At 46.5% G+C, this 26,541-nt stretch overlaps 1 protein-coding gene across 2 annotated transcripts in view; it reads right to left on the bottom strand.

The window, feature by feature from the left end:
• Positions 1-26,541, bottom strand: part of EXT2 (exostosin glycosyltransferase 2) — a 145,293-nt gene that overhangs the window by 8,784 nt on the left and 109,968 nt on the right. For both annotated transcript variants that reach the window (XM_023653914.2, XM_005598052.4), the window contains exons 11-12: positions 2,100-2,243; positions 3-131 (exon numbers count right to left, since the gene is read on the bottom strand). In XM_023653914.2, coding sequence (XP_023509682.2) covers positions 3-131; positions 2,100-2,243 — 273 coding nt within the window. The remainder of the gene's footprint in view (positions 1-2; positions 132-2,099; positions 2,244-26,541) is intronic.

The raw sequence follows: 26,541 nt of genomic DNA, 5'->3' as shown, positions 1-26,541 counted from the left end.
ACCTTGATGACAGCTTTCCCCGTGACGTTAGCCACCAGAAAATTCATGGCGATGTCTTCACAGTTCATATGAGCATCCACCCAGCTCTTGATGTCCCCAGGCATTTTGTAGGTGTACAGGTAGTTAAAATACTGTCAGGTGAGACAGAGAGAAGAAAGGTTTAAAGAGCAGTTCCCTGTGGCTGATATGTAAAAACTAGTCACGGCCTGGGGACAAGCTTTCTACTATTAGAATGCTTTGGGTTAAGTGACAAACATCTTTAACACTGCCATTCTTTTCAAAACCACCTATTGTACGGGCTGGCCCGCTGGTGTAGTGGTTGGGCTGACGTGCTCGCTTCAGCAGCCCAAAGTTTGTGGGTTCAGATCCTGGGTGTGGACCTACACACAGCTCATCGAGCCATACTGAGGCGGCGTCCCACACATAAAATGGAGGAAGATTGGCCCAGATGTTAGCTCAGGGACAATCTTCCTCACTCACACACACAAAAAGCCACCAAAAAACAAAAACCCCACCTACTGTACACAGAGGAGAGGAATGGCATGAAGCCCTGCGGGATGCAGGCCCTTTGGAACGATCAATGTATCACGTGTTTAATAAATACTGTCCAGAGACACACTACATGCTGATCTTTACTAAACCCTTTCCCTGGAGTCACAATGCTTGATCCTGTTTTCTACATTCTCTCCACAGATTGCAAATAGGAACGGAGATAAATTAACGGTGGATTGACATTGCAAAAGGATGTGCTTTTTATATTAAAACAAAAATGAGGCCATTCTGAAACTACCACAACCTACACATATGCAAGAAGTGTAGACATTCGCGAGCAAAAAAAGAAGTATACATGGTCTATTACAGTAAACCCGGAGAATTGTAAACCTTATTTATTTACTTATTGCTAAGAACAAAAACCCATTTCTGGATCCAGAGCCGTGAAAACTACGAGGGCAGCAGTGCTGAGATAACAAGAGGCCTCGATGTAAACACAGCTGAGTTAAATTAACCGCGCTGGGTGAACGCGTCTTCCCGACACCAGTTCTGACGCCACTGTGGACAATGGACAAGCTGTTACTGTTTAATTAAACCACACAGGCCCAGGGAGAACCCTAGCACCAAGCCGAATATTCTGAAGTCCTATGCAGACCCTTCAATCTGTCCCTAAGAAAAAGAGTCAAAATCAAGGAGTGACAATTCCCAGGAGAGGAAATGCAACAGGCTAAGAAGACGCAAAAGGAATTTCAACCTCATAGTGATCCAATCAAAGTGAAAAGAAGATCCATTTCACTTATTGAAAGAGCTAAGTTTGATTTTATTTCTTTCCCCACATATTTCATGCAAGGGGGAATACGGCAAGAAGGTTTTATATTTTGCTGGTGGGAGTATAAATTGGCACAAACAATAATGAAAACAGACAAATATATATATGAAAACCTCCTCAAAACGTTCCCTCCCTTTGACATAATTCTACTTCTAGGAAAGCATCATAATGATCACAAGCACAAACAGTCATGAAAATGAATACTGATCACAAAGGAAACTCCAGACATCAAGCATCATTTAAATAACAAAAAAATAGACACGCTCTGAATATCCAAAGATGAAGGAACAGTTCTACATGACTTATGGACTATTAATATAACGGCATATCAGCAATTAAGAAGAAATTGTTTATGAAGGAATGTTAATGACATAAAAACTAACAATATAATACATGCAAAAAGCAGCTAATGAGAACATTTACACCTGTCTGTGCGTATGTAATGTAAATAAATAAATAAATACATAAAGAAAAGGCAAGCTGGAAAAAACATCTAACAATAATAACGGTCATCTCTAAGTGACAGGACTATAAGTCACTTTCCTATACAATAAAATTTGTTCTGATTTTCCATATTTCTTATTATGAGCATGTATTATTTTTATAATTAGAAAAATAGTAACTTTACTTTTACAAAAATATCACACAACATGGGCTTCCTAACCCTTGAGTAGAACACTTTTTCTGAACTCAGCCAAAATTAAATTGGACCAGATGAAAGGAGTCCCGGACCTCAGCTCTGCAGACCCAGACGCACCCGCCCGGCCGCCCGCCTCACCTTGTGATAGAAAGCCGCCCCTGTGAGCACCATGGACACCTCGTTCGTCCACTCAGACTCGTACTTCCACTTGTTCATCTCATGGTCCCAGAGATGCAGGCGGCCCGGGTAGCCCACCAGACGGTCAGGAAACTCCCGCCAGACCTAAGGACAGAAACACACCAGTCGTCAGCTCCCAGGTCAGACAGCAGCCCGGCGCCGAGTCATCAAAACCGAATTGGAAACTGCAAGTAACGCAGAGGAAAGCTTCCTGAACTGGGCCACGGTGGGCGACGTCCTGCGTAGGACCAAGGAAATCGGCTCTCTCCTTAATGGAGGCACAAAGGAAGAGGAAATGGAACCCTGTCTTCAACTGTCCTGACTCAGCAAATTTTGGTGCCTGTGAAGACTTACAAAGTCTCTGTTTCTTAAAAAACAATCGATTTCTCCAGTGCACACAGCCATTCGGAAGCCTCGAGTAGGGAGAATCTGCCTGATTCTATAATCTGTAACACACTGAACACACACACTTGATTTCCATCTTTGGAAAGGTTCTCAGAGTTTTGTTAAACAGAATTTGGGATATTGGTGGGGTACTTCCAACACCTTTCCTCATGTATTTCTGAACAATTTAGTTTAACCTTTAAAAGACAGGAAGTTCACAGCGTTAATGAGTACTGACAATTGACCAGCTGGTCCTGGTGCCCCGTCTCAGCGCCCCAATTCCCCCCTTTACCAGACCGCTAAACCAGAGCTCCTGAGGGCCCCGGCCTGGGCCTACTCTCTCCTTTAAGCTCTCTAAATAATCTCGTCCAGTTTCGTTCACTCGAAATACGGGCCATACTCCGATGACCTCTAAATTTATGTCTGGCCCCGAACAATCCTGAGATAACCTTCTACTTACTTACCGTCTCCAACTGGCTTAACAACAGGCATCTCAAATTCAACATATTCAATGTATGACTCGCGATTTCATCCCCAGACAAGCCAGTCTCTCAATCTTCTCCATCTCAATAAATGATATTGATCCCCAACTGCCCCAGCCCAAAGCTAGCAGGCAGCCTTTATCCCGTCGTTTCCGTCCTCTCCACGTCCGATCCATCAGCCAGTCCTGCTGGTCCTACTTCTGACTGCCTCGTTCCCTTCTCCTACCACTCTCTCCAGCTCAAAGCACCGTTATCTACTGCCCAGATTACTGCAACAGGCTTCTATCTCATCTCTTTGCTTCCAAATAATTATTTACAGAGCACCCCTAAAAGGACCATGCCCAAAAGAATATTAGGGTATTCTGTACAGAGTAATTCAACCAGTGGGCTCTATCCTATTATATAAATATTATTTTTAAATCAATATTATTTTCATCGCATATATACCCACACACATATAAAAGTCATACGGTCCTACGCTATGGCAGCAGAGGTCTCCCCAACACCCGAGTGTCACCGAGCCCAGGGAGGAGCTTGACCGCTCTCCCAAGGGCAGACCCGCATGCCGGCACGCCCTCTTTTTCAGTCTGCCAGGGCCGCTGTAACCAAGTAACACAGATTGAGGGGCTGAAAACAACAGAAACCTGGAAGCCCAAAACCAAGCTGCTGGCAGTGCGTGCGCCCCCAAAAGCTGCCGGGGAAGGCTCCTTCCTTGCCTCTCCGGCTTCTCGAGGTGGCTGCCAATATTGGGCGTTCCTTGGCCTGTAGACGCGTCACTCGGACCCTTGTCCTCACCTGGCCTGGCCGTCTTCCCTCCATGTCTCTGTGTCCCAATTTCTCCTTTTTATAAGGATGCCAGGCAAAGCGGATTCGGGCCCACTCTAATGGCCTCGTTTTAACTCTACAACCCCTGAAAACACCCTATTTCCAAACACGGTTACTAAGGGTTAGGATTTTTTTTTTTAAAGGGACACACTCCAACCCATAACATCCCCTCAAAGCCTTTGAAATGTTCCACCCCCAAAACAAAACAAAAAATGGCTTTCTACTGACTAAGAATAACATCCAGACTCCTCAGCACGCCCTGAGGGGCCTGCCCCCTCTCCAAGCCCCTCTCTTACCACGTCCTCCCACGTTACAGTGGCCTTTCTGTTCTTTCCCCAGGACTAGACCGCAAGCCCTTCGCACCTGCTATTTCTTCCGACTGGCACGTTCTCTCAGCTCTCAAAAGGCTGGGTGCTGCTTCTCAGTCAGGTCTCTGCTTAACTGTCCCCTCCTCTGAGAGGCCTCTCCAGACTTTCCTATCCCAGGGGAACACCGTCCGCTAACCAGCCATTCTTCACATCGACTCGCCCCGGGCTTTTCTTCTCCAAACTTTCATCTTTTGGAAATTGTTTTGGTTATTTTTTGCTTATTTATTATCTATTTCCCCACCGTAGAATTTAAACCCCCGAGGACAGAGAGCCTGTCTGATTCGCGGTGGCACTCCGGCAGAGGACAGCAAGCCGCACGCACTTGTTGAATGCGCCAACGGGCAGAATCTCAGCAGGCAGAGAGCTGAGGAGGAGAGAAGGGACCAAAGATGCTTTCTCTCTTCTTCGCGGCCAGAGCCAGCACGCTCCTTAGTTCAGAGAGGCGGTCCACTTCAGGACCGGTCAATAGTCACCGCCAACAACGCTGTGACGTCCCTCGTGTGTGAAGATCACGGTCGGAACTCGCCGTGTTCCACAGTGCTTTTCCAGAAGCGGGTGAGCGCTGTGTGCTGAGTCACCACGCTGTCGTGCCCGGTCCTCCTTGTGATCACCCTCACGATTTTACGGGAGTCTGACCTGGGTCCTGAGCAGGGTCCGGGGTTGTGAAAAAGCTTTGCTTTGTGTGAAACCAGCTCACCTAGCAGGCCTCTCAAACCCACAACCTTGGCCTCATTAACACCATGTTGTAACCAACAGAGCTAATCGGCCGCAGGCAGCAGCAGACTAGCTGCAGACAAATGAATCCGTGTCAGACATTTCCTCAGACGCGTAACGTGCTGCCGCTGTGTTCTCAGCTCTGGGGGTTGTATTTCAGCAGATTAAAATAACATGATACTATTACAGTTTTATGGAGCCCAGAGCAGCGACACAGCCTGCGAGCCGTGACTGCTGTTGGGCTGTGGGCCTGGGCAGGCTCCAGCGAATGCCCCGCCAGCTTCCTTCTCTCAGCACCAAGCACCTGCCTGCCCGTCACACCAGGAGCACACGCACCGACTCACCTTAACGGGACCAGAGAGACCTCTGAAGGGGTGCAAGTACAAGTAACTGAACTAACCCAGGGACGGCGCGGGGGCGGGGAAGGGGGTGGGGCAGGGGGCATGCAGGCAGCTGGCACCTTCCCCACCCCCCGGATCCACTTTGAGTCAACACAGCTCCCTAAGCCACGCAAAGGAGCTTCCAGTCACTTTCCCAAGGGGCTCTTCTTGTCAAGCCCCCGTTTGCAGCCATAATGCTAATATTGGCTCTGTTTTAGGGTTAAATGCTGTTAAGATTTCAGTCCTCTTCCTGTTAGCTGAAGCCACTTACTGGACTTCTCTCCAGAGGGACTGAATTTGGTGGCGCTGGGTCACAGCACGCTAAGCCACGCCGCTCGAGGAGCGTCAGAGGCGTCCTGAACCTCAGCTCCTCTGGAGCCTTCCGGGAGCGCTGCGCCCCAGGCGGGCCTCTCCGCCCTTGACTTACTCCAGGCAGCTGGATGCAATCAAGATACCATCCTTGTCACTTCATCTATAACTCTGCAGCCGACTCCAGGATCAAAACGGAGAGGAAGAGAACGGGATGGGCCCTCTCCGGCGGAGCCCCAGCGCAGTACGGAGTCGATTATGCATACAGTAAAGCATTTTCTCAGCTGGAAAAGCGAGAACTCACATTCTACCCGCCTCCCACTCGAATTCAACTTCTTTCTTCTCACCTCAGGGAAACGCTGTGGGGTCAGCCTTCTGGCATTACTCACAGATGCCTTTGTACAGCGCAGTGCGGGCGTCTGAAACCCCACTCACACCCCTGTATTCGAGTAATAGCGCGTCCACAGCTACATTCGAGCTGCAAAGCCGTTATTCAGCTGCTTGCCTGCACTGCTGAAGGCCTTCAGATACAGCGTCCTCAGCCAGTTTTCATCACACACATCTCTGAAGACAGAAGCTTAGGATGCTATAACAAACTCTATGCCTCGGTTAGGGGCTTAGCAATAATTCCAACAGTCCTTACATTTGGGGCCTGCTCCACATCGCTATTCAAACAGAGGCTGTAACAACACAGTCCCATCCTCCAACCGTTTCCTTGCTTTCTAATTTCTATGATCTTGGTCCTAACCACCTCCCACCTGGATCATCGAAATCTCCCCTCTCTGGACTCCCAGCCGTGCTCACTTGCCTGTCTGCAGAGCTAGCTAGCTATTCTTTTCTTTTTAAACTTCCTAAGGTCTTTCGGGGCTTCCCATTATTAAAGGATCCAACTAAGATCTTCTACCTTTGTTTAAAAGGGACGGGAGGCAGCTGGATCACCTCCTACAGAAAGTGCACCAGGAGGACGTGGTTAAAGCGGATCCAGAACCAGCTCAGCCACGGAGGAGCTGTGCGACTGACATCCTCAAGCTCTCCTGCTTTCCTTCTGCCACCTGCCAAGTGAAGGGTGGGATTAAGTGACCCCTGATGTCCTTTTAGGGCTAAGATCTCCTATCTTCTTCCTCCTCACTAACCTATTCCCAAGGAAACTAACTCATCAGCTGTGATCAGTTGCAAGTTGTAAGTTTCTAAAGAGCATGGCTTGCCTTGTTTAACTCTGTTTAAAATGCCATACACATATGGGTACCCGATAAATGTTCTTGAAAAGAGGATAATGCACTATATTCTAAGCCAGCTTAGAGAGTGCATTTTGACCTGTGTGTGTGCTAACCACAGTCAGACGCAGGAAACAGACTGGGGGAGGGGAAGGTGTAATAACAGGTGGTGCCCATCTGGGGTATACGATTAGGGAACCACGGGGCAGCTCCAGGAGAAGAGGAACTCTCTGAAGTGGCTGCTACAGTCATCAGGCTTCCAAAGGCGCAGATGCGCAGGGATACTGCTACTGGGTGAGAGAGACGCCACATGTATCAGGATTCGAGAGCCACGAGACGGACTAGGAAGCAGTGAGGGAAATGGGGAGAACGTGGATCCAAGGTGCACCAGACTGGACTGGGTTTCATTTCTCTCCTTGCCCATGCCGCCTGGGTTCTGTCCATCCCTAACCATCCGAGTGGAACAGAACTCTACGAACCAGCCCAAACCTGTGGCCACACGCCTGGATAGGCCAAGGCAGAGCTGCAAGGAAGCGAACTTGCAAACGTCTTTGAATGAGCGGCCCTTCCTCCCTCCAGGCCTGCCCTGCATGCTGCCTAGACGGGAAAGGGGTGGCTGGCCGGCCTGCAGCTCCTCAGAGGGGCCCGTCACCGGATTCCCTCTCGGCCCTCTGAGAACAAAGCTCACCTTTTCCATTTGGAATTTCCTGAAATGAAGTGGAACGGACAGAGTGATCGCCTTCATTTTCAGCTCATGCTTTTAATCACACTGGTGGTTGGTAGTTGTTGTCAAGGGGGTGCTTTGCAAAAAGCCAAAGAGCCTCTGTGCACACCTGGGACACAATTAAATGCTAATGCTGGACATGCAGGGCAACGGAGCCCTGCAGCTGTCACCTGGGGCTCTCTAATGCCAACTGGCTGTGACACATACATGGACGCGCTCGGTTATGTATCAGATTTACCTATTGAATCTTTCAGTCTGCCTGGGAGACCTTTCCAACCCCAGGCAGGGTTCGGCTTAAAATAAGCCAAGCAGGAAAACCAGCATCACAGGAAGGCTTCTGGGCCCCGGGCCGCAGTCCTATTTGCCCCAGTCTGGCTGGAGGTCAGTCCCGCCTTGGTACGGCAGGACACGATCTCCACTCCTTCCAGGGTCTTGCTTCAGGCCTGGGGCAGTAATGAAGGCCAAGAGACAGACTGGGGTTGGCCACAGCTGAGACAGGAATGTGTGCTATGACCACTGTGAGGAAGACAGCACTGAAGAAAGTGGCTTTAAAACATTCGCCTCCTCCTTGAATCTGTACCATCTCACCAGACGGCACGGCTACGGGCCTCCTGTGATGGTACGGAGAAAACTCACACTTTGGAAGTCTCAGCTGCCGACCTTTGCCCACGCGGGCTCAGAGATCTGCAGGCAGAGAACATCTGGAAGGCAGAGATCATTGAGTCCAGTTCCCTCACCGTACAGATGAGACAACTGAGAGCTGGAGGGGAGGCGGCTCTCCCAGGGCCACACAGCTCCTTCAAGCCAAAGCTGGGTCCTGACCCCAGCCCAGCCATCTGTGCACGAAGCCATATGACTTCCCAGTCTTCTGATTCCAAAAAGCGCCTCATCTCCCCAAGCCCAGTCCCTCACTTGTAAAACAAAGACACGGACGATGTCTAAATCACAGTTGGTGTCGGGGTTCGTCAGCTCGGTGGCGCCAGCAGCAGAGATGGTAAGAGTCACGTAAGCCCGCGAACGACCAAGTGGAGACCAGAACAGCAGGGAGAGGAGGTGGGGACATGACAAAACCCTTTGCCCCCGTCAGTACTCATCTTCTAAGAGCTGAAGGCTCTTTGTGAATGTGTTTCCATTTAGCAAAGAAAGCCACATGCTCACACCACTGAAAGCCGCCCTTCCGTAGCTGGGTAGCAAATTAATGCAACTCCACATCCGCCAGCTGAGCGTCTCGTGGAACCCTGTCACTGCGAGGCTCGGGGCAGAGTAGGAAGCACGAGCACAGAGCGGCCAAATGAGATTAAACTCAACAACTATTTTTCATGAGACAATGAATCTCTTGAGAGATAATAAAGAAGGGAAGGAGAGACATGAGTCTGAAGGGATGGGAGGAGGAAGAGAAGGGTCAGGATGGGGTCACGGGTTTTCTAAGTTTGTGCTCCTTAAGACCCACTGAACATGGAATCGTTTTTATTTCCATAAGCTCAACTCCAGTGGGGGACATACTATTTCCAAGTCTGGTCCCAGGGGATTGCTTAATGAAGTTCAAAGAAGGACAGCGATCATAAGCCGAATGGCTACTCTCTTTAAACCCTGCACGAGTGGAAACAGAGACTTTTGTTTTTATAAATAACCATTACTGAGCCTTCAAAACTTCCAGTTGATTTTGGTGGGGCTCAACTTAAATGACCAGGGACCAAAGATATTAGCTCTGCCCAGCAAGGAGGAAATAACTCCTCCTGCCTCAAGTCACCGCTCTGGTGACTTCCGTCACAGTCAGTCAGTGATGCTACAGCAACACTGGCCAGACCTTTTCGTTTTCTTCACTGAAGAAAGGGAGGAAATGGCATTGACCACCAACTCTGTAATCCTGGCTGACTTCGAGGCATAGATGTGGTTCCAAAATAATTAGTTAACGAGTTAATTCATCGCAGTGCCCTCTGTGTGATAAACGCCAAAATCGCTGGGTGGAGAAGCCAGCAGCAGAGGGACTTTCCAAACCATTCTTTATTCGCATCCCATCTACTTCCAAAAGACGATGCGAGGTGGCTTACAATAAAAGGCAAAAGTTGGAGTAAAGTGCAAACTTTACTGGACGTCACCAAAACAGAGGATGTCCTCAAGAGCATTTTTTTTAATCCAGAGATGCTTCATTTATCTTAAAAATATTAATCCTGATACCAAGTTCTAGAAAAGCAACCAATAGCAAGCTAAAGTCATCGAGTCTGGGGGGAGAGACGCGAGTACTTCTATTTATTAACTCATTTATGCCTTCAGCTCACAGATCCTTATTGAACTACCACTATCTTTTTTAACTGAACGTTTTGAGACAATTGCAGATTCAAAAGCAGCTGTAAGAAATAACGCAGAGATGCCGTGCGCTCTTTATCCAGTTTCCCCCAATGGCAACATCCTGCAAAACTACAGTGTGACATCACAACACGACACTGACACTGATCCAGTCAGGGTACAGAGCATTTCCATCACCACAAGGTCCCTCCTGTTACCTTTCAAGACATCCTCCCCATCCAGGTTCCCTGTGGCCGTCACTAATCTGCTCTCCATCTCCATAATGTCATTTCAAGAGGGCTATAGGAATGGAATCATACAGCACATACCCCTTTGCAATTGGCTTTTTTCGCTCAGCATAATTTCCTAGAGATGCATCTCAGCTGTTCTCTGTATCAATAGTTTGTTCCTCTTTACTGCTGAGTCATATTCCACAGTATGGATAAACCACAGTTTGTTTAACCACGCACCCACTGAAGGACACCTGGGCTGATTCGTTTTTGGTGATTACAAATAAAGCTGCTGTGAATCTGTGTGGGCACAAATTTTCACTGCTCTGGGATAAACACCCCAGAGCTCAACTGCTGGGTCATACGGAAGTTGCACGTTTCATTTTATAAGAAACGGCCCAAACTGTCTCTCCAGAGCGGCTGTACCATTTCTCACTCCCACCAGCCCCCCAGTTCCTCTCTGTCTTTACCAGCACTTGGTGTTGTCACTATTGTGTTTTTTATTTTAGCCATTCTGATAGGTGTATAGTGATATATAATTATGATTTTAATTTGCACTTCCTTAATGGTGAGCGATGTTGAACATCTTTTCATGTGCTACTGGCCGTCTGTACATCCGCTTCAGGGAAATGTCTGTGCACGTCCTTTGCTCAAGTTCTAACTGGACTGCTTCTCAGTGTTGAGTTGAGCATTCTCTGTCTATCCTAGATGCTGAGTCCTTTGCTGGGCATGTAGTTTGCAAGCATTTTCTCAGTCTGTACCTTGTCTTTTCATCCTCTTCACAAGGTCTTTCACTGAGCAGAAGCTTTTAATTTTGATGAGGTCCAATTTGTCAAGTTTTCCTTTTACAGACTGTGCTTTTCGTGTCAAGTCTGAAGGACTCTTTGCTTAGCCCTAGATCCTCAAGATTTTCTCAAGTTTTTTCCTAAAAGTGTAAAGCTTTATGTTTACATTTCAGGCCATAATTCACTTTCAGTTAATTTTTCAATAAGGTGTGAGGTTTAGATCAAGGTTACATTTCTGCCTGTGGATGTCCACTTTGTCCAGCACCGTTGGTTGAAAGGCTGTCTCTCCTCCACTGAACTGCTTTTGCACCTTTTGTCAAAAATCAGTTGCCCCCAACTATTTCCTAGAGACTGTCTTAAACTTCAAAGTGAAAACAAAAATAAAGCACGCATCTTGTTACTAAGGAGCTTACCATTTAGAAAAGCTAATGACATATGCATAAAAGGCTAGAGATGAACAAAGCAAGGATGCAGGAAAAAGAGTAAAAAAAGAGTTAGGAGGATACTAAGACGACTTCTGGGGTGGGGGTGGGAAAGCATGGAACATGGAAAATCCTTCGCGGATTTCATTTTAAGGAAAGAAAGGGAAAAAAATTAAATTAGAAAGTTACGACTGAGATCCCATTGTCCCCCAGAGGTCAGTAATTAGTAAGAAATTACTCTCTGCTGCCTGTGCAGCAGGCAGCAAGTAGATCCGGATTCTCCCACCTGATACAGAGAGGGAATCCTTTAACTCTGAACGACTCCTCAGAAGGAAACTCAGTGTCCAAACGCATTAAGGTCACTCCTTTCGTCCATAACCGTCTACCGAGCACCCACCATGCGCCAAGCACTAGGCAGAGAGCAGCGAACAGGCAGGCAGCACCCTGTCGGCGTGGACGGCTCCATTGAGAGGTTCTCTGTCAGCCCCAGCTCCACGCTGCGGGTTAACCCGTGGCCCTGGCCGTAAGAAGTGAGCCCCGTCCTTCCTTCCTTCTCCACGAAGAGTGTGTCACCAACTGATCAGGATCTTGCCCCAGCCCTCAAATCTTCAGCCCAACCCAAAGGCTGGCTAGGAACTTAGAAGTATTACTTTTTAAAACAATTTTTATTTTATTGAGGTCATAATAGTTTATAACACTGTGAAATTTCAGTTGTACACTATTATCTGTCCGTCACCACACATATGTGCCCCTTTACCCCTTATGCCCAGCCCTCCAACCCCCTTCCCCTCTGGTAATCACTGATCTGTTCTCTTTGTCCACCTGTTAGTTTATCTTCCACATACGGGTGAAATCATACAGTATTTGTCTTTCTCTCTGGCTTATTTGGCTTAACATAATATCCTCAAGGTTCATCCATGTTGTTGCAAATGGGACAATTTTGTCCTTGTTTATGGCTGAGTAGTATTCCACTATATATGTATATACTACATCTTCTTTATCCATTCATCAGTTGATGGGTACTTGGGTTGCTTCCACGTCTTGGCTATTGTGAATAATGCTGCAGTGAACATGGGGTGCACAAGTCTCTTTCAATTGTTGATTTCAAGTTCTTTGGATAAATACCCACTAGTGGGATAGCTGGATCATATGGTATTTCTGTTTTTAATTTTTTGAGAAATCTCCATACTGTTTTCCAAACTGGCTGCACCAATTTGCATTCCCACCAGCAGTGTGTGAGGGTTCCCTTTTCTCCACATCCTCGCCAACATTTGTTATTTTTTGTCTTGGTGATTATAGCCATTCTAACAGGTGTAAGGTGATATCTCAATGCAGTTTTGATTTGCATTCCCCTGATGATTACTGATGTCAACATCTTTTCACACTCCTGTTGGCCATCCTTATATCTTCTTAGGAAAAATGTCTTGTTAATATCCTCTGCCTACTTTTTGATCAGGTTGTTTGTTTTCTTGTTGTAGAGTTGTGTGAGTTCTTTATATATTTTGAAGATTAACCCCTGGTTGGATATATGATTTGCAAATATTTTCTCCCACTTGGTGGGTTGTCTTGTTCATCTTGTTCCTGGTTTCTTTGGCCTTGCAAAAGCTCTTTAGTCTGATGAAGTCCCATTTGTTTATTTTTTCTTTTGTTTTCCTTGCCCAGGTAGACACAGTATTTGAAAAGATCCTTCTAAGACAGATGTCAAAGAGTACTGCCTATATTTTCTTCTAGGAGTTTTATGGTTTCATGTCTTACCTTCAAGTATTTAATCCATTTTGAGTTAATTTTTGTGGATGGTATAAGATAATGTTCTACTTTCATTCTTTTGCATGTGGCTGTCCTGTTTTCCCATCACCATTTATTGAAGAGACTTTCCTTCTCCACTCTATGTTCTTAGCCCCCATGTCAAAGATTAGCTGTCTATAGACGTGTGGTTTTATTTCTGGGCTTTCAGTTCAGCTCCATTGATCTTTGTGTCTGTTTTTTTGTCCCACTACCATGCTGTTTTGATTACTATAGCTTTGTAGTATATTTTGAAATCAGGGATTGTGGTGCCTCCAGCTTTGTTCTTTTTTCTCAGGATTACTTTAATTATTTGGGGTCTTTTGTTGTCCCATATGAATTTTAGGATTCTCTGCTCTTTTTCTGTGAAGAATGCCTTGGGATTCTGATTTGTATTGCACTGAATCTGTAGATTGCTTTAGGTAGTATGGACATTTTAGCTATGTTTATTCTCCCAATCCATGTGCATGGAATATCTTTCCATGTCTTTATGTCATCATCAACTTCTTTCAATAATGTCTTGTAGTTTTCACTGTATAGGTCTTTCACCTCCTTGATTAAATTTATTCCTAGATATTTTAATCTTTTTGTTGCAATTGTAAATGGGATTGTATTCCTGAGTTCTCTTACTGATAGTTCATTACTAGAGTGAAGAAATGCAACTGATTTTTGTATGCTGCAACTTTGTTGTGGTTGTTATTTCTAATAGTTTTCTGATGGATTCTTTAGAGTTTTCCATATATAAAGTCATGTCATCTGCAAACAGAGAGTTTCACTTCGTCCTTGCCAATTTGGATACTTTCATTTCTTTTTCTTGCCTAATTCCTCTGACCAAAACCTCCAGTGCCATGTTGAATAAGAGTGGCGAGAGTGGGCACCCTTGTCTTGTTTCTGTTCTCAGAGGAATGGCTTTCAGTTTTCCCCCACTGAGTATGATGTTGGCTGTGGGTTTGTCATTTTTTGGCTTTATTATGTTGAAGTACTGTCCTTCTATACCCATTCTATTGAGTTTTTATCATAAACTGATGTTGGGTCTTGTCAAATGCTTTCTCTGCATCTATTGAGATGATCACATGATTTTTCATTCCTCATTTTGTTAATGGGGTGTCTCCCAATGACTGATTTGTGGATGTTGAACCATCCCTGAGTCCCTAGTATAAATCTCACTTGATCATGATGTGCGATCCTCTTCACGTACTGCTGTATTTGGTTTGCCAATATTTTGCTGCAGATTTTTGCACCTATGTTCATCAGTGACATTGGCCTGTAATTTTCCTTTTTTGTGTTGTCCTTGTCTGGCTTTGGGATCAGAGTGATGCTGGGTCATAAAATGTGTTAAGAGGTGTTCCATCTTCTTCAATTTTTTGGAATAGTTTGAGAAGGACAGGTATTAAATCTTCTTTGAATGTTTGGTAGAATTATCTAGACAAGCCATCTGGTCCTGGACTTTTATTTTTTGGGATGTTCTTGATTACTATTTTAGTCTCTTTACTTGTGATTGGTCTATTCGGATTCTCTATTTCTTCTTGATTCAGTTTTGAGAGTTTGTATGAGTCTAAGGATTTGTCATTTCTTCTAGATCGTCCAATTTGTTGGCATATAGTTTTTCACAGTATTCTATTCTAATCCTTTGTATTTCTGTGCTATCTATTCTAATTTCTCCTCTTTCATTTCTAATTTGATTTATTTGAGCCTTCTCTCTTTTTTCTGTAGTGAGTCTGGATAAAGGTTTGCCAATTTTGTTTACCTTCTCAAAGAACCAGCTCTTAGTTTCACTGATCCTTTCTACTGTTTTTTTGTTTGTTTCAATTTCATTTATTTCTGCTCTAATTTTTATTATTTCCCTCTTTCCACTGACTTGGGCTTTGTTTATGCTGCTTTTTCCACTTTTGACATGTGTAGTTTAACATTGCTTATTTGAGATTTTTCTTGTTTGTTAAGGCAGGCTTTTACTGCTATGAATTTCCCTCTTAGGGCTGCTTTTGCTGCATCCCACATGAGTTGGTATGGTAAATTTTCATTTTCATTTGTGTCGAGATATTTTTTATTTCTCCTTTAATTCCTTCAATGATCCATTGTTTGTTCAGTAGCATGTTGTTTAGTCTCCACATATTTGTGACTCTCCCAGCTTTTTTCTTGTGGTTGATTTCTAGTTTCAGAGCATTATGATTAGAAAAGATACTTGATATGATTTCAATCTTCTTCAATTTATTGAGGCTTGCCTTGTTTCCCAATAAATGGTAGATCCTTGAGAATGTTCCATGTGCACTTGAGAAGAATGTGTATTCTGCTGTTTTTGGATGGAGTGTTCTATATATATATTAATTCCATCTGGCCTAGTTTTTCATTTAATTCCTCTATTTCCTTGTTGACTTTCTGTCTGGGTGATCTATCCATTGATGTAAGTAGTGTGTTAAGTTCCCCTACTATTATTAGGTTGCTGTTAATATCTCCTTTTAGGTCTGTTCATAGCTGCTTTACGTACTTCGGTGCTCCTGTGTTAGGTGCACGTATATTCATAAGCGTTACATCCTTCTGGTGGAGTGTCCCTTTTATCATCATATACTGCCCCTCTTTGTCTCTCATTGCCATTTTTATCTTGAAGTCTACTTCATCTGATATAAGTATGGCAACACCTGCTTTCTTTTGTTTGCCATTAGCTTGGAGTATTGTCTTCCGTCCCTTCACTCTGAGCCTGTGTTCGTCTTTTAGAGCTGAGATGTGTTTCCTGGAGGCAGCATGTTATCGGGTCTTGTTTTTAAACCCAGCTCACCATTCTGTGTCTTTTGATGGAAGAGTTCAGTCCACTTACATTTAGAGTGATTACTGCTGCATGAGGGCTTAGTGCTGCCATTTTATCACTTGTTCCCGTTGTCCTGCACGTCCGTTGTCTCTCGTCCGTGTATTTTGGACTGCCAGTTCAGTCTGGGGATTCTCTATGATGGTTTTCTCTTTATTTATCATTTTTGTCTCTTCTGACTTTGTTTAGTGGTTACCATGAGGTTTGTATAAAAGATCTCATAGATGAGACAGTCCATTTTCTGCTAGGCTCTTATTCCCTTAGTCTAAGCAGGTTCCATCCCTCTCCTCTCCCCCTTCTAAGTTATTGTTTTCACAACTTATTCCATTTTGAGTGGTGAGTTTGTGGTTAAAATGAAGCAATAATAGTTATTTTTGCTGTTTTCCTTCCCTTTATCTTTAATGTTATCACTGTTTGCTAGCCTGTTCTGATAGAGAGCTGTAGTTTTCTGATCTTGTCTGCCTATTTCTCTCCTTGCTCAAGCCTTGTAAAGTCTTCTTTTTTTTTTCTTTCAGGTATGAGGGCTTTCTTGATCATTTCTTGTAAAGGGTGGGGGGGGAGTCTTGTGGCGATGAACTCCCTCAGCTTTTGTTTATCTGGGAAAGCTTTTATTTCTCCATCATACCTGAAGGATATTTTCACCGGATAGAATATTCTTCGCTGAAAGTTTTGTCTTTCAGAATTTTGAATACATCATTCCACTCTCTCCTAGCCTGTAAGGTTTCTGCTGAGAAATCCACTGAAAGCCTGACAGGAGCTCCTTTGTAGGTTCGTTTCTTCTGCCTTGCTGCCCTTAATATTTTTTCTTTGTCATTGACTTTTGCCTGTTTTACTAATATATGCCTAGATCTTTTTACATTGATGCAATCAGGAGTTCTATTAGCTTCCTTTACTTGTACTTCCAGCTCCTTCCCCAGGTTTGGGAAATTCTCTGCTATTACTTCTTTGAACAAGCTCTCTGGCTCCTTTCTCCCTCCCTTCTCCCTCTGGAATACCTATAATCCTTATGTTACATTTTCTAATTGAGTTGAGTATTTCTCAGAGGATTGCTTCAAGAAATACTGCTTTTAAAGGTTGCCACCACCTGATCTAAACCAAGAGATAACAGCAGATTTCACATAATCACAATTAATGTGAACCCGAGGAATCAGTTTTTGGGCACCAAGAAGTAAACCTGCTCTAAGAGGTGAGCTGTAAGTACCCCACAGACGAGGTTCACCCTGCTTTCCAGAGACTCATTCCCCGGGTGTGACATTTCTAAGATCAGGTGACTGCTCTGATCCCTTACATTTTCCTTACTTTTATTTTTCCAAAATGGGGAATCACTGTGTCTAATGCAATAGCAATCGCCAACCACTGCCTCAAACTCACGACTTTGCAAGCAGTATTACAACTGGCAGTGCATGGTGCAGCTTCACATTTGGGAACAACAGAGAATTCTCCTTGGAACGCAGCAGGCGCTGCCCTCCTGCAAGAGCTGCTGGGGGAGCTCGGCCTGGATGCTGCTGTGGCGTTCACTGCCCTGGCCCCATGCCAGCGCTTGCCCACACACCTCCCTTAAGCATCTCTATCAAAATCAAGGCAGATAAGCAGCCCATGCAAGACAAATTCCCCATATCCCCCAATCACATGGCAAATCCTGATGCTCGGAATTCCTGGAGCAGCCAAAGCCTGTAATCAATCCCAAGGAGACACAGGCAGCTCTTGGCACAGTAACCCCCAAACATATGGATCCTTTCAGGGCTGGGGTATCAGTGCAGATATCTCCTTTTGAATGGGGGGGGAGGGAAAGCACACATTCTTCAAACCATCAAGTGTACCAACACCTCTTTAAAATAACTATCCCACAGTAGAAGCATCAGTTCCTGAGGCATGGAGCTAAGGAGGCCAGGTGGCCCTGACGGTTCCCCAGACAGGAGAGCGGCTGAGCACAGTGGGGAGCACGCGGGGCCGGGAGGAAAGGTCAGGACAGCTCTTCCCTCACAGCACCGCCGGGCACAAAAGAAGCATTTACAGAAAACATAATGAAACCAACCCACCTGACCGACTTGGGACGGGAGCGTGCGAGCAGACACCTCCAGTGGGAAGATGCGCCAGCAGGAAGCATCTCCTCTTGGGGACGGGGAGCCCCTAGTCCTACATTTGATGTTTCATTAATGGCTGGTAAACAAATTCCGAGCTTGTTTCAATTTGCTCAGTGGGGAAGAAAAAGTGTGACTCTTCTTTTTTCCCAACTGGGTGCTTTTTTAAAGGATCAGATGTTCTTTCACTGTTCAGCGTATATATTTGATTTCCTTCCCGTAATATTTGTTTGACTCCTTCTCCAGCGGGGACCGGGTGCGTCGGAAGGGCTTGGAGAGGTCGGGCTTCCCCGCAGCTCCTCTCAGCACCTCGGGGCTCCGGGCCCGCTGCGCTGGCTCTGCTGTCAGCAGCTCTGGCTGCCGCGGCGGCGCACGTGAACTGTCTTCCCGCCGGCCCCGCGGGTCCTGGGGTGTAAATCAGCGCAAGCTGGAGACAGGACCGGCCTCACAGAGGATTCGGTGCTCCTCCCGCTGCACGCAGCAGCCCGAGCATGTGGAGAGCGCCCCAGGGAGAGAACTCGCTCGGCAAGGACGACTCACCTCGGACCACAATCTTGCATGCGTCTCCTCCGAGGGAAGCTCTGCCTACCTACGCCTTGCGGGCGGGGACGCTCAGGAAGGTCAGTTGTTCGGCCCATTCCTCTTCTGAGGACAACAGTCTCTATAAGGGCAGCTCTGCAGGTACTTAGGAAAGTGAAAAACAGGAAAAGACAGACAGGTGTCCTCTTCCATATTAATATTGCACTGATACTGGGGCGAGGCCCAGGGAGGCCCTCAGAGGGGACTGCCACTCAGACGTGATAAACAAGGCTCAAAGAGAGCTTACGGCATCAGCTTCTTCAGATATTTAATGAAAAGGGCACAATGCAAGGCCTAAGATGTCTATGGTTTTCAAAAAGCTCAGCTTTGGCAAAATGGTTCTGGCTACACTGCAAAGCTTTAGAGTCAGACCCAGCACAAAGCCAACGGGGAACCATGAGTCCAGTGCCCACAGCCCCCAGCAACCTTGGACCAACTCTGAGACTGGCTCCACACGCACTGCTGCAGTCCACATCCAGACGGGAGGAGGAAACAATCGAATTCCAGATCTTTCCAGTCACCTGCTGGGGCAGAGCCTGAAGGCTCAAGGATCCGTGTGAGCCGAGGGCTGGAGGAGCGGGAGCCTAAGGCGCTGGCCCTCGCCGAAGGCCAAGATGCTTCCAGTGACGAGATCACCCACCTGCAGCAGGGGTGGCCTGGCATTCCGGGCCCCCCTGTAGGACACTTTCTCATTAGTCTTGGTTATGTGAGTTCCTCGGTGCCCTAGATGGACTCACAGGGTGGGCCTGGCCGAGAGCCCACGGCAGGCTGAGCTAGGCGGTTCCACAGACCAGAAAGAAAACCTTTCTGAAAAGACTGTCATGGATTCTCACCAAACCCGAGCACGTTTTCAGATTTCGGACTCCGGGGCTTAAATCTAGGGAGGAAAGCAGTTAATCTCCTCCCAGAAGGACCATCACCACAGGTCCGTGAGATACCAGCTTCAGACCGAGGCCAAGACTGGTTTCACATTTGTTTCCCAAACCTGGTATCCGTGGCACTTTCACTGGCAGGAGGTTTGGAGAAGAATGGACAAAGGATGGAGATGGTCTCTTTTTTGTTGTTTTTAAGTTATCTGCTAGCTTTTAAAAGAGGTTATGAGCTAGCCCTGAGGGCCCAGTGGTTAAAGCTCGGTGCCCTCCCCTTCAGCAGCCAGGGCTCAGTTCCCGGGCATGGAAGCACACCACTCATCCGTCAGTAGCCATGCTGCGGCAGCTGCTCACATAGAAGAACCAGAGGAAGTTACAACCATACACGAATAGGTACCGGGGCTTTGGGGGGGCGGGGGAAGAGGAAGGAAAAAAGGAGGAAGATTGGCAACAGATGTTAGCTTAGGGGGAATCTTCCCCTGCAAAAAATAAAAAATAAATAAAAGAGGTTATTATGAAGTCTGACTCTACGATAGGCTGTTCCCATCTTTCAGCTCTTCTAGTGAGATGAGGAAAAGTGGGAGAGTTTATTTGGAATCACAGATTCTATCATCTCTCCCACTCTCCCTGGATGAACATATGGATAGCTATAAATTTCACCAACTCTGTTTCAAACGTAACTGTTACACGGAGCCTCAACTCGAAGTCTCAGCTGAGCTCCCTCACCACACATTAAATCTGGGCTGCGAGTAAGCTTGTCTTTTCCTCTCAGTCCCTTTGAACAGCAAACCTACAGATTTTCCACTACCACTCTCTAGCCGGCTCTCGCTGTCTTCAGTCTCTCTCGTCCCTAATTCATCCTGTGATCTGAGTGCTTTGACCACACAACTCTCCACAAACCGACGATCCTTAAACTTTACTAGCTGCCTTTACTTTACTGCCTTAAACTTTCCAGCTGGCCTCTTAGCCTGTCAGCCAGCCCTGTACTGCCCAGCCAACCTAGCTTCCACTCTTAACCCCAACTCAATGTCCCCCTCTTCCCGTCAATCTGCTTGCGACTGCCCCAGGCAACCCCACAGGCCAAGCTCATTCTCACCATGGGGCCTCCCCTCCTGCCTTCCGCTCCCAGGAAAACCCACCCAAGGATGGGTTTATGTTCTCCTGAAAAAAAGTAGGGCATTCCATGCTATTCTGCTGTCTTCCCATGATTCTTTGAGAGTATATACTTGCCATTACCTTAGGAAGTTGTGTACAAATAATACAGACCAATTCTCATAATTTATTAGCACTGAAGAGGTCTAACCAGCCTCCACCACCTACGGGACACCCAGACAGTAGAGGAAGGCACCCGCATTTTGTGCGCCTAACAACACACAGCCGCTCTTCACCAATTCCCATCCCCACATGAAGCACTGACTTTATAACCAGTGTTATCAGCTAAGAGTGTCTCACATCTCTCAGGTGAAAAATGTCCAGCACTTAAGTGCTACTAATAACTTTTACGGTTGGAAAAGAGATCAAAGTATAAAAGGAAAAATAAATCCACAGGCTTCTACGTTCAGCCAAGTCTGCATGGCCCATCTTCTGCCACATGTTTTAAACTGTCTCTCTTACAGGCGGGGGACGGGAGGGGGAACAAGTCGCGTTTTATTTCCCAGCCCTTTAGGTCTGAAATAAAACCAGACAGACTTGAAAAACAAAAAAAAAAATCAAACATTCAAGTAACACTATACACTGCTACTGTCCCCCCGGAGTTCCTCGCAAATGAGGATCAAGAACTCAATAGATACTTTCCTGGTAAAATACATAAACAGATAAATAAATTATCCTGGGCTGAAAAGGCCCTCCACATCTGGTAGCTCACTAGAGCTTGTCAAACAAGTCAGAAACACGCAGGGCCAGCAAAGATCACGCTGCAGCTCCCGACTCCGGGGCTTGGGGGGGGAATGCGACATTTCCCCAAACTCTGCCTTCCAACAGGGAACGCGACCCATTTGAACAGGCAGGCGACCCCTGTGTTTTCCTCCCACTAAGTAAATAATGACGCCCAGTTCTAGGGCTCTGAATCCAAATAGCTGTGTGCTCAAGTCACAGACAGTGGAAGGAACACGGCCTTTCCTCCGTGGTCTGGCCTTTCGCTCCCAAGAACGCGCTCTGGTGCACGTTTAAGGGTCCTATTCCACGTCCACTTAGCACCTTAAAGAAGTAACTTAACCTCTTCGCACCTCAGTTTGCTCAGCAATAAAGCGTGAATGACGGGATGATGGCTGAGGTCCCTTCCCCTTCCGACACTGTGTTTCTTTAAAACAGAGCCTTCCGACTGGGTGCTCGGAACAATTAACAAGCATGCAGAGAGCGCCCTCAGCCAGATCAGGGGAGAGGCGGGGGTCACATCTCTGCCCAGCGCACAGCGCTGACATCACTCCTTGTGCTGAGGAGGGACAGGGCAGGGAAGAGCTGTAGCGGCTCGAACAACTTCCTCCCGGAAAGGGAGGCAAGAGTTCACCATCGATCGTTTTCGAGCTAACGGTGCAGGGAGATCTTCCCCGGCCTCTGACTCCCACGAGGCCACATTGCCTTCTCCGGGCTCTGGGAAGTCGCATCTGCGAGCTGCCCTTCAGGTGTGTCCCGGCTGGGGGCCACGGAGCCTGGTGCTGTAAAGTGCTCTCTGCAAATCAGTTTCCAACCGTCCAACGAACACACCGCCTCAAAACGCCCTCACGTTTGTGAGAAACGGGCTGGCACTGTGGCACCGGAGTCCACGAGTTCGCCTCGGAAGAGGCCAGCGGAAGAGGGACCAGCGCAGGCCCTGGTTCCCCACGTCCGCTCTGCTCGTCCTCAGTGAAAGCGACTGCTGCATCCTCCCCTCGGCTCCTAATGTGTTGCTGCCCTCCCACACACATCCCCAGACCCTCGACGTGTGGGCTCAGTCTCAGGAAGGGGAGGGAGCTGGAAGTTTCACGCCTCCAAGTCTGATAATTCCTCATGTGGAAGCACACGTCAGGGGTCCCCGAGAACCCGCCCACCCGAAGGGGCTGCAGGAAGACACGTGGTCTATTCTGTCTCCAGGCAGGACCAGTAAACCCACCTGAGATCCGAAGACCACTGGTTTCCCCTTTCTGAAAAATTCCCGAATGGGGAGACGTCCCTGTCGCTCCAGATTTCTCAAAAAATTCTTTGGAGCCACAGTAAGAATGGTCTGTTGCATGGTTTCTCTGATTCTCACATATTAAATACTGAGCTTAAACTATTCTTTATTTAAACTAGGATGATGAATTTAACTTAGGCAAATGATAAAGGCTAGAGGAAAAAAACCCAGAAGAAATGGAGATGCCTATTTTAGAGAAGCAGCAGCAGGGGAATATTTTGATTACATTGAAACTAAAAGTGCCAGCCTTGCCCCACTGACCTCACAAGATCATTAACCCTACAACTGCAGAACGCACACTCTCCTTAGGTGCACATGCAACACTGACCAAAGTAGGCCTTTCACTGGGCCATACAGTCTCGATAAACTTCAAAATAATGAAATCATATGGAGTATCTTTTCTTTTTTTTTCTTTTGTGAGGAAGATTAGCCCTGAGCTAACATCTGCCACCAATCCTCCTCTTTGTGCTGAGGAAGACTGGCCCTGAGCTAACATCCATGCCCATCTTCCTCTACTTTATACGTGGGACGCCTGCCACAGCATGGCTTGGTGAGCGGTGTGTAGGTCTGCACCCTGGATCTGAACTGGTGAACCCCGGGTTGTCAAAGCAGAACGTGCAAGCTTAACAGCTGCACCACCAGGCTGGCCCCAGAGTATATTTTCTGACCACAGTAGAATCAGATCAGAAGTCCGTAAGAAAAAGATAACTTTAAAAACTGACAAAATGGGGCCAGCCCTGTGGCCGAGTGGTTAAGTTCGTACCCTCGGCTTTGGCCGCCCGCGGTTTCACCAGTTCGGATCCTGGGCGCGGACACGGCACTGCTCATCAAGCCACGTTGAGGCGGCGTCCCACATGCCACAACTAAAAGGACCCACAACTAAAAATATACAACTACATACTGGGGGGCTTTGGCGATGAAAAGGAAAAACAAAACCCTAAAAAACAAAAAAAGAACCTGACAAAAGTAAGCAACATACATTTCTAAGAGTATGATTCAAAGAAATTACAATGGAAATTAGAAAATATTTTAAACTTAAGGATAATAAAAAGATGACAAGTCAAAACTTGGGAATGCACCTAAAACAGCAATTAAGGAGAAATTTACAGCTTTAAACGCATTTTTAGAAAAATAAACACTGAGACCAGTGATCTAAGCTATCAAGTCAAAAGGCTAGAAAAATAACAGCAACTTAACCTCATGAAAGTAGACAAAGAAATTAATCAAGAAAAGAGCAGTTAATGAAACGTAAAACAGATATATAGTAAAGAAAAATCAACGAAATCAAAAGCTGACTCTTCGCAAAGATTAGGACATTGGCGTACCTACAAGACGGATCAAGAAAAAGAGAGAAAACAAAAATGACCACTGGCAGGAAGGAGAAAGAGCGCACCATCCAAATCCTACAGACTTTAAACAATAATATGACGAGTGACTTTATAGCAATACAACTTACAATTTAGACGAAATGAATAGATTCCTTGAAAAACACAATTTGTCAAAATGAACACAAGAAGAAGTGGAAAGTGTAAATAGTCCTGGAGCCATTAAAGAACTGAGTGTGCAACAAACGTGCTGGATGCTGCCTGAGAACAGGGGCCACGTGGAGGGGGCAGAATAGGAGGACAGCTGTGGGTACCCGCTGCGGTCCCCTGACCAAGCTTCGAAGACTGTGGCAGCTCTGCATACTCTCCCCTTTCCTTACGCACACAGACACCCATCTACTCATCTCCTCTTCTTGTCCAACTACTATCGGATATAAGAATTATTGCTACAATTTATGCAGTTCACACAACTGACATAAATTTACACAACTTCTTCTTCAGATGTCTGTGGTTTCCTCGGCTTCCTGAGTCCGTGAGTTTAATGTCCTTTGCCAAAGTTTGCAAGTTTCTAGCCATTACTTCTTCAAATATTTTCTCAGCCCCACACACTTTCTCTTCTCCTTCTGGGACTGATGACATGAATGTTCTATCTTTGTGACTGTCCTACAGGCCCCTGAGGGTCTGTTCATTTTGTTTTCTTCAATCTATTTTCTCTTTGTTGTTCAGACTGAAGAATTCCTTTGACTTATCCTCAAGTTCACCAATTTTTTCCTGTTATCTCCATTCACCCACTGAGCCCATCCAGTGAGTTTTTTTTTTTTTGAGGAAGACCAGCCCTGAGCTAACTGCTGCCAATCCTTTTTTTTTTTTTGGCTGAGGCAGACTGGTCCTGAGCTAACATCTGTGCCCATCTTCCTCTACTTTATATGTGGGACGCCTACCACAGTACGGCTTGCCAAGTGGTGCCATGTCAGCACCTGGGATCCGAACCGGCAAAGCCAGGGCTGCCGAAGCAGAACACGCACAATTAACCGCTGTGCCACTGGGGTGGCCCCCATCCAGTGAGTTTTAAATTTTGGTTACCATAACTTTCAGTTCTGAAATTTCCATCTGGTTCTTCTTTATATCTTCTGTTTCTTTATCAAGACTTTCTACTTTTCCATTTGTTTCAACAGTGCTCATAATTGCTTATTAGAGGATTTCTATGATAGCGGTTTTAAAATTCTTGTCAAGCAATTCCAACATCTGTGCCATCTTGGTGTTGGCATCTGTTGATTATCTTTTCTCATTAAAATTGCAATTTCCCTGGTTCTCAGTATCATGAGTAATTCTGGATTATATCCTGAACATTCTGAGTATTACTATGAGATGCTTTCTTTTAAATTCTCTATTTTAGCAGGGAGCTTAGGTTCAGAATCCATGTGCCGGACCCCTTTTGAGGGCTGTGGATTGCCTATCAAGTTAGTTTTCAAAGACTTCATAACGCTCATCTAGTCTGCCCAGCTTGTATGCTACCCGGGGGCTAATGTGACACCTGGGTGGTATTCCTCACCATCAGTTATTTCTCAAAGCTTCTGAGCGTGGATTCCAGTCAGTTTCACGCACAGGCTGCTTTGGAGGGAGCGGGGAGTGCACCCAGGACCTTACACACAGATTTAAAGGATCCCATTTTCAGCTTCCTCCTTCCTATAACCTTCCCTCCACTCTCGAGTTGGGAAGGAACGAGGTGCCGCCTCTTGGCTGTCTGTTGCGTGGTGCGGGCTGGCGACGGTGGACGGGACTCCTCCCCAGCAGTGTCTGAAGCCCTTTGCTGACGTCCACTTAGTGTGGGGCACGGATGGTGACCTGTCCACCTCAGGCCGCACAGTGGAGGAGTGTCATCTCTGCTCCTGTCTCCTGTTCCGCAGGGGGGACGGTCATCAGGGCTCTGCGTGACAGCTTGCACAGTCACAGCATCTGCCTGGCAGGGACGCACACTTTCATGGTGTCCACTGGCGTAGAGTGGGTAGACTCAAAACGGTTCCATCTGCAGGGCTGCCCTCTTCCCGGTCCTTCGGCAAGAGAAGGTGGGTTTCTCTCGTCTTGTTTGTTTTTAATCTGTGCCTGTAAGTGTTACAGGCTTCTCTAGCACTGAGGCTGGGGTACACAGGAAGGGAGGGAGGGAGGGAGAAACCCACGGGAACTCATTGCAGGGCCACCCCTCAAGTCCTGAGGTCCCTAGCCAGTCTATCTTCTTTTCCCAGGAATAGGGTGAAATGTGCTTAATTGATCTTGTCCAGAATTCGAAGTCGACAATTTATTAAGTTACGAATATTCAAGTAGAATTGTGACTACATTAAAGAAAGAAGTAATAATTATCCAGAGATTGATATTACGACTATTGGGACTTTGTGTCTCCCCTCTTGAGGGAGAGAATGAGAGGTCTTTATATGTAGAAAGAATAGTTGCATCGTGTCAGAAGAACAGAGATGTCACTATCGCCGTATGGAAGTTCAAACGTGCAGAAAGGCGTGTATCGAGGCACAGGAGCCAAAGGGGTGGGCCGTGCTAGTCATTCACTGTTGTCTCACAGCCGCTCCCACTTCTACCTCTGCTGTGTGATGCTGGGCTAAGACCCTGCCAGTACTTCCCCTCTGCTGGCTGGCTTCCCGTTAGGTTCCGTCAACAGGGGGCACTCGAGAGGGACTGGAGAAATG

Source organism: Equus caballus, chromosome 12 (genome assembly GCF_041296265.1).
Source record: "Equus caballus isolate H_3958 breed thoroughbred chromosome 12, TB-T2T, whole genome shotgun sequence".
Taxonomy (NCBI): Eukaryota; Metazoa; Chordata; class Mammalia; order Perissodactyla; family Equidae; genus Equus; species Equus caballus.
This window is presented reverse-complemented; position numbering and strand designations above follow the sequence as displayed.